The following is a 12,198-nucleotide window of genomic DNA, read 5'->3' as shown; positions in this document are numbered from 1 at the left end:
CCCTTTCCCCGCCCAGAACACCCCCCCGTCCAGAACACCCTCCGCCCCACCTCCACCCCCGTGCAGCTCCTTCCTCCCTCCTCTCTGGGGCCTCCCTGCAGCTGGTCTGTGAGTGCTCGCCTTTTCCCGCACTTGAGTCAGCTGTTTTCCCCCAGGGACTCAGGAGGGTTTCTCATTGCAGGGTAACCACGCACCCAAGCCTCCTCTCCCTCCCGCGCCGTAGTCCCCGAGGGTGGGGGAGAGCGAGCGCGAGAGTTAGGCCGAGCGAGAGCGCGCGAGCGTGCGCCAGTGCGTGCGTGCCGGCGTGCGGGAGCGCGCGAGCTCGAGCTCGGTTTCCCCCGGGTGGGCGGCGGCGGCGGCGGTGGAGGTTGAAGAAGAAGCAGCGGCGGCGGCGGCGGCGGCGGGAGGAGGCGGAGGAGGAGGGAGCAGCGGCGAAATGGCGGAGACCGTAGCTGACACCCGGCGGCTGATCACCAAACCGCAGAACCTGAATGACGCCTACGGGCCGCCCAGCAACTTCCTCGAGATCGACGTGAGCAACCCGCAGACCGTGGGGGTCGGCCGAGGCCGCTTCACCACCTATGAGATAAGGGTCAAGGTGAGGCCTTTTCCGTCCTCGGCCCTCCCTGCCCTACCCCTTGGCCCAGGCTGACGCCCCTCTTTTCGAGCCTTCCCCGCCCCCCCCGCACGGGGCGCTAGCCCGCAATGGGGCGTGGCGGTGCGGGAGCGAAGGCGGCGGGGGGCCCATCTGTCCCTCCGTACCTCGGTCCTTCCCCTCCGGACCCTGATTGTTGACATCAGGCCTCTTGGGGGTGAGGGCGTCCCCAAAAGGGCACGTTTGGCGTAGGGGTGGAAGAGAGGGGGAATGTCATAGAGTCTGCGTCGGGGTGAGACCCCCCCCCGCGTTGGAGGGGGAGGGGCTCTGGTTCACCCCACCCCACCCCTGGAGCCTCCTGCCCTTATCTCAGAGATGACATTCAGGTTTGGAAGCAGTACTTCTACCAGGGTGGGGGAAGGGGAGAAACGTCTTTTAAATCGACAGCTTCTAGGGACTGGGGTGCGATGGGAAAAGAGCGGTATTTAATTTGAAGCCACCCCCGCTTTCTTTTCCTGGAGACCTATTTCCCAGGAGTTGTCAAACTGGCTGCTCCAGGCCCTTCCCTTGTAGTTGGGGTATTGGTGTACATGCCTGGAAAGGCCTTGGGGTGTTCACACCGCCTTAATCTAGCAAATCGAAGGAAGTAATTTCACGACTTTTATTTAAAAAAAAAAAAAAAGAGAAAGAGGAAGGCTCACCAATAGATGCTGCTGATTGAGATTTGAATTGACAATTGAAGGAATGAAGTGAAAAGGCCGGGACCCTTTAGCTCTTGGCCACCATGATGGTTAGGGGCCTAGGGCAAGAGCATTACACATTCCACAATCCAGGAACTAGAATTGTATTAAGGAAAATCTACTCACTTAGGTAATACACACACACATTCTAATTTCAAGATTCGCACTTCACTGAATGAAAGAATCAACTGAAGTAGAAACACACACTTATAATTTCCTGACTAGTATTTGTTGGGGATAAATAATTCAGATGATTTGAAAGATGCTAATTGAGAATAGTGCTTCACTCTCTATAGTTTAGGATTAAAGAATTTACAAGGTAAATATCTTTCAAAAATTAATTGCATAAGACTAATCCAGCTGTTAAAACATAACAAATTAGTTGATTAAAACTAAGTATAAGAAAATTTTGACTTTAGATGAACTAAAATTTACATAAATAAGTCAGTAATTTTTTTGGGAGGGGTGAGGCAATCAGGGGTAAGTGACTTGCCCAGGGTCACACAGCTAGTAAATGTCAAGTGTCTGAGGTCAGATTTGAACTCAGGTCCTCCTGATTCCAAGGCCAGAGCTCTATCCACTGCCCCACCTAGGTGCCACCTAGCTGCCCCCTATAAGTTAGTATTAAGTTGTCCTATTAATGGAAGTCTTTAAGAAGATCTCTTCAGCCACTCTTGGACTTCATTCTCCTATTTTAATGTGTTTGACTAATGTCAATTTTTACCTGGGAAACATTTATTTTTATTTTAAAATGAAACTCACAATTCAGTATTTCTAATTGCCTTGTTCTTTGTTTGCTAAATAAATGGATGAAGTTTTATTGAACTTCAGGAATCTAAACATCATTGTACCTAAATATCACTTTCCTCAAATGGAAGATAATATAGTGCATGTTGACGTTGACCTAAAAACAGTTTTATTGATGTTTTGTATTTACATCAGTCATTTCTGGAGAGGATACATCATCCTCCCTTTCCAAAATGAATCCTTTTTTATAATTAAAAAACAAAAAACATTTGGGGTAGTAGTTGGATTCAGTGACATATAGCACATTCAGCCCCAATAGTAGTGTTTCTCTCACCTCCCTGCTTCTTTGCCCTCAAAGTATGTTTCATTATTTGTTCTCTAGAATTTCTTTTATTGGTCTTTTCATTTACCTTGTTATACAATCATTATGTATGTTGTTTTTGTTTGTATTTTGCCCTGCATCAGTTCATAAAAATCTGTGTTTCTCCAAATTTTTATTTTATCATGTATAATCATTATATTTGTATACCATAGTTTTTTTCAAGCCATTGCACAATTGATGGGTATCTACTTTGTTTTCAGTTCTTCACTATGATAAAAGTGCTTTTATGAATATTATGTTATATATTGGACCCTTGTTTTTTCTCTTTGATTTCTTACATGACAGTTAATTTTAACTTTATGTGACAGTTTATTTAACATAGTTGTCCCCTTTGCCTTTATTCACCAATGAGTTTGCCTTTTTCTGATAAAAATCTCAGCATTCTTATTTCTGAGCTTCCATAGCTAGTATATCCTGCCACACAGATGAATCAGAATTTTCTTCTTATTCTTCCTCATTTTTAAGACTGATGGTTCCTTTGAAAGTATTTGTTAAGCCTTTTTGTACTAAGTGAAATCTTAAATTTTTTCTATTGTTGGTCGTCGGATTCTTTTTTTTTTTTTTTAATTCTGTAAGGCCCAACTTTTTATTCCCTTATGATTTCCCTTTCCTGTTTACCTTTTTATGCTTCTCTTGAGTCTTGTATTTGAAAGTCACATTTACTAGTCAGCTCTGGTCTTTACATCAAGAATGCTTGAAAGTCTTCTGTTTCATTGAATGTCCATTTTTTCCTCTGAAGTTTTGCTGAGTAGGTGACTCTTGCCTGTAATCCTAGTTCCTTTGTCTTCTGAAATATCATATTCCAAGCCCTGCAGTCCTTTAATGTGGAAGCTGCTAAATCTTACATTATCCTGACTATACCTCCACTGTACTTGAATTGTTTCTTGCTGCTGCCAGTATTTTCTCCTTGACCTGGGAGATCTGGTATTTGGCAATAATATTCCTGGGAGTTTTCATTTTGGAATCTCTTTCAGAAGGTGATCAGTGGATTCTTTCAATTTCTATTTTACCCTCTGGTTCTAAAATATCAGGGCAGTTTTCCTTCATAATTTCTTTAAAGATGAGGTCTAAGCTCTTTTTTTGATCATGACTCTCAGGTAGTCCCATACTTTTAAATGATCTCTCCTGGCTCAGTTTTCCAGGTCAGTTGTTTTTCCAGTGAGATATTTTACATTGTTCTCTATTTTTTTTTCATTCTTTTGATTTTGTTTTATTGTTTCTTGATTTCTCATAAAGTTATTAACTTCCATTTGCTTAATTCTAAGTTTTAAGAAGTTATTTTCTTCATTGAGCTTTTGTATCTCCTTTTCTATTTGGCAATTCTGTTTCTAAGGAGTTTTTTTCCTTCAGTGAATTTTTATGCTTCTTTTTACCGTTTGGCCAGTTCTGCTTTTCAAAGCATTCTTCTCCTCATTGACTTTTTGTACCTCTTTTTACTGTTTGGCCTAGTCTGTTTTTTAAGATATTATTTTCTTCAGAATTTTTTGGTGTCTTCACCAAGTTGTTGACTCTTTTTTCATGATTTTCTTGTATCATTCTCATTTCTCTTCCCAATTTTTCCTCTACCTCTCTTACTTGATTTTCAATATTTTTTTTAGCTCTTCCATGACCTGAGACCAATTCATATTTTTCTTGGAGGCTTTGGATGTAAGGGCTTTGACTTTGTTATCTTCTTCTGAGTGTGTTTTGATCTTCCTTGTCACCATAGTACCTTTTTCTGGTCAGGATTTTTGTCTGTTTGCCCATTTTTCCAGCCTATTTCTTGACTTTTAACTCTTTGCTAAAGTGGGTCTTTGCTTCCAGGGTGTAGGGTGCACTGTCCCAAGTTTCAGGGTTTTTGTTCAGCTGTTCTCAGAGATACTTCTAGGGACCTTTAAGTTTTCAGTTCTTCCAAAGTAGTGTGATCTAAGGGGAGATGTGTTTACTACTCTCCTGACCTGTGTTCTAGACTATGAGCGACCACACACAGAGTCTTTTCTACCCTGGCACTGTGACAAGGGTCCCCACGCCACTGCAGCTGCAAACTCTGATTTGCTAGTGCTCCTCCTTACCCTGGGATTGCTGTCCAGGACCATGACCTGGATCCAAGTATGGGCAAAGCAACAGAGTCCTGCCTTAGTGCTGGCAAAAAGACTCCTGTAATCTGCTTCTAACTAGTTGTTTCAAATCCAGCCTCACATACTTAGTAGCTGTGTGACTCTGGGCAAGTCAGTTAACCCTATTTGCCTTAGTTTTCTCATCTGTAACATGAACTGGAGAGGGAAATGGCAAACCACTCTAGTATTTTCCAAGAAAACTCCAAATGGGTTCACAAAAATTTGGACACAACTAAAAAATAACTGAACAAATAAACTTGTACTGATAATGGTTTGTACTATCTCACCTAAGTAGGATCATAGAATTTGTGACTGAAAGAAACGCTAGTGATCATCTAGTCCAGTACACATTGGTGTTCAGTAAATATTTACTGAGCACCAATTATGTGCCAGGGACTCTGCTAAGTGCTGGGGATACAAAAAGGCAAAAGATAGCCCCTGCCCTTGATCAGCTTACAGTCTAATAGAGGACACAACATGCAAACAAATAAATACAAAACAAGATTTATACAGGACAAATAGGAAATAATTAACAGGGAAAACATGGGAATTAAGAGGGGTATGATAAAGGCTTTCAGTAAAAGATGGGATTTTAATTAGTACTTAAAGGAAGTCAGGGAGGTCAATAGTTAGAAAGAGGAGGGAGAACATTCCATGTATGGGGTAAAGCCAGAAAAAATGCCCAGAGCTGAGTGATGGAATGTCTTGTTTTTAAAATCAATGTATTGATTTTAAGTTCTACATGGTGGATCTCTCAGCTGGTCAGTGCTACCATGTCCCTCCACTCTCATTAACTTGCTGGAATTATCATTAAGGAGGGATATACTACCAGCAGTGTCTTCTCTTTTCCATGCTCTAGTTCTTAATTTCTTTAGTCATTGTAACTACTATGATTATAAGGCTTTAGGGAAATGAAAATTGACTAGTCTTCACCGAAAGAGGATGAACTATTGAGTTAAACCATTTCATCCATCACAGATGAATCCACCATCAGTCCACAGAGTTTGTGCCCAGAGTTGCACGGCTAATTACTTTTACAGCTAGAACTACCATGTCTCATTTGAAACCCTTCCAAGTCAGTGTTCTTTCTATTGCTATAACATGCTGCAGGTCTTCCGTTCTCTTTGTGTTTGAATTCTCTAAACCAAGATACAGGCTGAAAACCATCTTTAGGAGGCAAAGAAGTCAGGACTACTCAGAAGTAATAAAGAAAAAAGTTGCCGGAAGTTTCTAATTACAAGTGTACATAGCTTTACCTATGTTAAAAAGAACTTGAGATGAGTGCATGGTGGTGACAGAGAAAAAAATGAGAGAACATCAAAGATTAGAAGTGCTGAGCAGCAGACACTAGAAAATGAGTCAGTGACAATGAAGAGAAACAACTGAACAATTCAGTTATCTGGGGATAGGAAAGAAGCTAGTTGTATCTTGCTAGCTCCTAAAGGCATAAATTATCATTCTGTAGGGAAAGGAAAGGGAATTTATATAGTAGCCATTACAGATATTATCTCATTTGATCCTCATAACAACCCTGCAAAGTAGGTAATGTCATTATCCCCATTTTACAGTTGAGGAAATGGAGGCATACAGGTTAAATGACTTGCCAACGGTCACAGGCATATCAGTTTAAGCAGTCCACAGGAAAGAGCATTCATTCAATGTATACATTTGTACATTCTGATTAAATTAAGTAATTGATCCTTATGCCCAGTGTAAGGAAGAACTTGGTAACAAACATTGGCACAAAATTGGATTGTGTGACCCTGTAAGTTGACAGAATCCTGATTATTGCAGATGTTCAAGCAAAAGATAGATGATCTGTCAAGATGTTATATGACGTGTTAACTGTGTATGCTGGGGAATTGGACTGATGACATCTAATATCCCTTCCAACTGTGATTCCCTGATTATATGTCCTACATCATCTAAATCAATAGAACAGTATGTTTTATGCTCAGAGTTATGACACAAAACCACCAATAAAAGATGTGTATTCAGTATTCTTTTTTAAAAAGCTTTACAGATCTTTCCCTTTTCAAGTCTGGCTCCTTGTCCACGTTGATACTAACAGTGCCAGCCAGTGTGAGGGTGAACAGTTAGGTGGATAAAATAGTGGAGGGTCCAGAATGACAGCAGTGACCTTCTGTCTCAGACCCATGCCGACCCAGTGTTTTTGCTTTCCATGCAAAGCAGTAATGTCAGCACTGTTAATGATAGTTATTTGAGGTTGGATCTGATAGGAGTATCTGACCTGTGTTTTGTCTTGTGTGCAATACCTCATTTATCTAGGATTTCATGCTTCTGAAAAACATATATTCTCATTTGATTAAGATGTTATGTTAACTGACTTGTTTTAATTAAGACTACAGTTTTCAAATGATAATCCACTTAATTTAATATTCAATATGACAGCATCCCAGTGTGGTAAGAGAATATGAATACTGAACTAACATTTACCACTACCTGAAGCATAGAGCAAACAGTCACAGTTGGAGAAGGCTCCAGTGCCTCCTGAAATATACCTATGCTTAGAGATTCCTTCCTTTGTGTTTAAAAAATAAAATAGGGAATGTAACACATCCAACTTATTTGTCTTGTGAGGTAATGTAATTTTTAAATTACAGAGTTCTTTGAATGACCCCGAGGAAAGGCTTATCTTTTTAATAACCAGTATATTTCCATTCTTATGTGGCTTAGAGTTATAGGAACAGTATATCTATTCAAATAAGTTTCACTCACCAATGAAGTAGGCTTGATGTACAGTGGAAAGAGCATAGGATTTGGAGTTAAGGGGACCTGGATTTGAATCCCAGCTCTTCCATTTATTCCTTGTGTCACCTTGGGGAAAATTACTTGGGCTTACTTTTCCTCATTTGTAAAATGAAAGTTTTGTTGTTCAGTTGTGTCCTAATCTTTGTTACTCCATTTGGGGTTTACTTGGCAAAGATACTGGAGTGGTTTGCCATTTCTTTCTCCATCGCATTTTACAAATGAGGAACTGAGGCAAACAGTGTTACAGGGTCACACAGCTAGTAAGTGTGTGAGGCCAGATTTGAACTCAGGAAGATGAATCTTCCTGACTTAAGGCCCAGCACTTTATCCACTGTGCCACCTACCTGCTACTTTTTACTTTATGCAGCTGTGAATGAAATAGTCACTCATACATAGTTGCATGTAGTATACGTATACATATATACATACGTAAAATGTTTGCTATGGGGATTATATGCAGTATATAAGTATACTTATCTATAAACATACGTAATATTACTCATCTCTTTTCAGACTGCTTATTGAAGACACAGACTATACATTTTTGAATCCTGAACCAACTAATATATAGGTAGATGTTCATTAAATATTGTTGACTGACATTTTTTTCTTTAGTGTTTTAAAAAAATTCGTAATTTAAATATAGTTGGTAGCAGAATGCCTAGCTGTGAATTCACTAAACATATTTTGATTTGGTGTATAAACTTTTATTAGCATTTCCTGGTTATATACGTAATTGGGGTTATAATCAATGGCTAATCAGTGTGTGTGTTAAGTATTGTCTAACTCATGCCTACTTTCTTACCTCTACAGAATCTTTGAGAATAATTTACACATGTATCAAGGGCATCTTTGAATCTTTGAGAACAGGAAATTTTTTTTGCAAACTGCATTATATAACAAACCTTATCTTTGTAGCCATAAAAGTGACTAAAAGGTGCAGAGAATATGAAATAAATGAAATTTTACTTGTTTGACTTTTGGTAAAGAAAAACAAATTTAGTATGTACTTCAGTGTGTGTACATACATATATTTACTCATAAGTTTTGTAATGTACTAACATTGTGTATTTTATGAAATATAAAGAACTAAAATTTTAAAGAATAAGATGAAGATAAAATAAAAATCTTAAATATTTTGAAATTAATGATACCAGAACACCTTTTTTGCTTTCATTAAAAATATGAATAACATTATTTTTAGTGAATGAAGTGTGATTGGATATATTTCTTTATTTTTGGAAGATCTCAGTGTGTGTCTTGAGGGGATGGAGCAAACATAAATAAATAATGGTTGTTGGTTGCTGTTTCCTTTGATTATTGTAGCCAAGCATTTGAATTGTTTTCAGATTTTTAATTTTCATCTTTTTAATTGAAAAATACACAATACGGTAATCAAATAATAGGTCATAACAGTGAACATAATCAGCAAGAGTGATGCTTCTGTAAAACATTCACCATACACATGGCAAAAACAGCAAGCAAAAGTGGAATTGTCTTCAGTTTCAACTCAGCAGAAAAGTTTTCACTGTAAATGTATTCAAATCTTTTTCTGTACATTGTTCTGTGTAATCAAGGATATTATGCTATAATTTCCTTTTTCATGTTTGGGTATTTTAATTGTTTTTTTTTATGTGTAAGAAATATTAAGATGGTGGCTGGATAGGTAGGTTGGCAAGATTATGAAGAGCTTTAAATACCTGAGGAATTTACATTTGATTCTTGAGAGAACAACTGGAGTTTATTGAGTAGTGAGGTGGCATGGTCAAAACTGGGCTGTAGGAAAATCATTTATTTAACTATGTGGAGGATGGATTGGAGAAGGGAGAGACTTAAAGCAGGGAGACCAATTAGGAAGCTATTGTAGTATTCCAGCAAGAGGTGTTGTTCAAGTGGAAAAGTGAGACCAAAATAAGAAATGTTGCAGAGATAGAAATGACAGGATTTGGCAACTATTTGGTTATGTGATATGAGTGAATTGAGGATAGCACTGAGGTTATGAATCTGGGTGTTTTGAAGAATTGTAGTATACTTGACAGCAATAGGGAAACTTGGAAGAACAGTGAGATCTATGATTCCGATCACAACCCTTCTACCCCTATTCATTCTCTGTGACTCAGTTTATGCCACCATAAACAAAAAGAAGCTGGATGGGTTCTATGGCCAGGGTGTGGAGCCCACCTTCTGCCATGTACCTGCCACAGTTATGAAGTGATATGGGAGAGGGGGAGATAGGTTTGCCAGCGGAACAGAAAGAGACATGTTCCTGGTGGCATTTGCTTTTATGAGTACCAGGGTGGGATTAGGTAATAACTTCCCTCAGGGTCCAGCATAGAAGGGGAAAGGTTGGGAGCTTGCACTGCAAGCTTGAGGCATCTGAGTGGGAGAAGTATTGGGTGATAATGTGTGAAATCATAGAATGCCATAAACTCTGAAGAATTAACATTATTCAGCCATTCCTCAGTTGATGGGCATCCCCTTAAAACTTCTACTTATTGCAACAAAAGATGCCTCTAAATACTTGTGTACTTTTGAGTAATTTCCTTCTTATTTGGAGGTATTCTTCTGGAGATTTATGTAGCTGCAAGTCATCAAATGCCTTAAACTCTGAAAAATCAATATTGGAGGTCACCCAAAAGTCTGTGGAAAGATTTCCTTCTTCATAGAAAGCAACGTAAAAGACATCAAAAAGATCCATTTTTGGAAATGGAAATGGGATGGTCAGTTCTAGTCTCTTCTAAACAATAGAAGGACACCCTCCGCTCTTAGATTCTAGTTCTTTGCTCTTTTTTTTTTTCTTTCAGTGGCCCCTTTAGGATTGCAAAAGACTTTCCTTACAGAAAAATTTGTGAACCTCTGCTCTATGACTATTGTACATGGTAATAATAATAGCTAATATTTATATTTTTTATAGTTTACAAAGACCTGATAATAACAGAGGTAGAACATGATCTTTTTTCCATAATTTTTATAGACTTGATATGATTTTGCATTTTGTTTAAAGAAAATCTTTTAGTTTTGTATTAATTTTAGGCATGTTACTGTGATGGTCTGGCTCCCATTTTATATGAGAGGAAAACTGAAGATGAGAAGTTACAACTTATCTGTGCTCACATGGCTAGTGAATGGCACATCTGGGGCTTAAGCCCAGGTCTCCTGACTCTTAGTTCATCTCTTCAAGTCCTCTGTTCTTTCTATTACCTCACATTTTCTTAAAGTTTTTTCTTAAATTACTAACTGGAAAACATCGCCATCAAAGTAATAATACAAGCATGGCTTCATACTGACCAGTGTTGTAAAATGCAGCCACTTTAATGACAGATTGGAATAAAAAGTTTAAGGTCTGTTGCTGCTGTGAGATATTGGGTTTCTCTTGAGAGAAAGAAGGTAAATTAATGGTGAATTGATGATAAATCATTTTCCAGCATTGAATCTAGGTTAAATTTTAACAGAGAATGTTCAGTGTTTTTGGCAAGCCTTTGAACCCTCCAACTTCTACTCTGAGCAAGATCATGGGAGTAGTAGTCTATTTCTCTGTACTCCATATATTTAGGGGAAAAATGCTTACACTTAAGCCAGTTTGTGATCCTAAGTATTAAAGCCTAGAAAGATTTGGGACAGGGCCTATATGTTTCAAGAAATCGGGTTATCTAATTCACATGATTTATTTCTATTATTTTGTAGACATCATTCCTTTGCATTTTGTGTAGAGAAAATCTTTTGAGTTACATCTTCATTTTAGGCATGTTGCTGTGATGATTTAGTTCTAAAGGAAACTCAAAGAAGAGAAATGTAGCCCCATACTCAAATCTAATTATAGGCTATATTGATAGCATAGTCTACACACCACCAGTGGTAATGTTTGCATACAAAAAGGATAGAACATTGTATGTGCTAATTGGCTTTGCTGGCCACCCATTTTCTCAGCTATCATTTCTGGTCAGTGAGAGGCAAAAAACCATACATAGCAATTCTAGGGAAAACCATCCCTCTCCAGAATTACAGGGTTATGGGCTAGCTCTGAGTAACCTTGGGCTTGTAGGAGGAAATACCCAGGAGAGCCTAGGGAGCCAAAGCCTTTTCAAATGCACAAATCTAAGGTACATAGATTGTACCTTTTAAGTAAGGCTGTAGTTAATCTAAATAGGGTTTTACACAGGAGTTGGTAGAATTCCTTTGGTGTCAGGCACTGAACTCAAAAATTCATCAGTCAGTCTAGTTGTCTCTATTTCCTGTGGGAGAATGGTTCCGACTGTATCCCATTTCATGTCATGCAAGTTAATTTAAGATTTAAGTATTGCTCATTATTTAAAATTATTTTTAAAAACCTACTTAAGTGTTGGAGTAGATACAAATCAATGGTACTTTAAAAGATGAGAGGGAGGAAATAAGCATTTATTAGGCTGTGTGCCAGGCACTGTGCTAAGTGCTTTATAAATATTATCTCATTTGATCATCACAACAACCCTGTAGGATAGGTACTATTATTTACCCCTATTTTATGGTTGAGGCAATCAAAAAGATTTAGTGACTTGAAAAGGGTCATATAGCTAGTAAATGTCTGAGACAGGATTTGAACTCAGATCTTCTTGACTCTAGGCCCAGCAAATGCAACACCTAATAAATCACCATAGATGTGTTACAGCTTAAATATAATCTTCAAGATAAAATATATGCTAACCTTAAAAATTTTTCCCAATCCTTAATTCTAATACCTTCTGTTATTTCCTATTTATCTGGAATATAGGTTATTTGTGTATCATTTGCATATTATCTCCTCCACACCCCTTGCATTGTCATCCCCTCATCTCTTTAAGCATAGTACCTGGCACATAGTGGGCACTTAATAAATGCCTATTGACTGAC

At 38.5% G+C, this 12,198-nt stretch overlaps 1 protein-coding gene across 1 annotated transcript in view; it reads left to right on the top strand.

The window, feature by feature from the left end:
• The first annotated feature begins 393 nt into the window (after positions 1-393).
• The window catches only part of SNX3 (sorting nexin 3), a 37,081-nt gene continuing 25,276 nt past the window's right edge, over positions 394-12,198 (top strand). Inside the window, exon 1 of the mRNA XM_027856665.1 lies at positions 394-598. Within this exon, the coding sequence (XP_027712466.1) occupies positions 437-598 (162 nt within the window). The 5' untranslated portion in view covers positions 394-436. The remainder of the gene's footprint in view (positions 599-12,198) is intronic.

The sequence above is a fragment of the Vombatus ursinus genome, unplaced genomic scaffold (genome assembly GCF_900497805.2).
Source record: "Vombatus ursinus unplaced genomic scaffold, bare-nosed wombat genome assembly UNPS02000582.1, whole genome shotgun sequence".
Classification (NCBI taxonomy): domain Eukaryota; kingdom Metazoa; phylum Chordata; class Mammalia; order Diprotodontia; family Vombatidae; genus Vombatus; species Vombatus ursinus.
The sequence above is the reverse complement of the archived record's forward strand: the minus strand, read 5'-3'. Positions and strand labels throughout refer to the sequence as shown.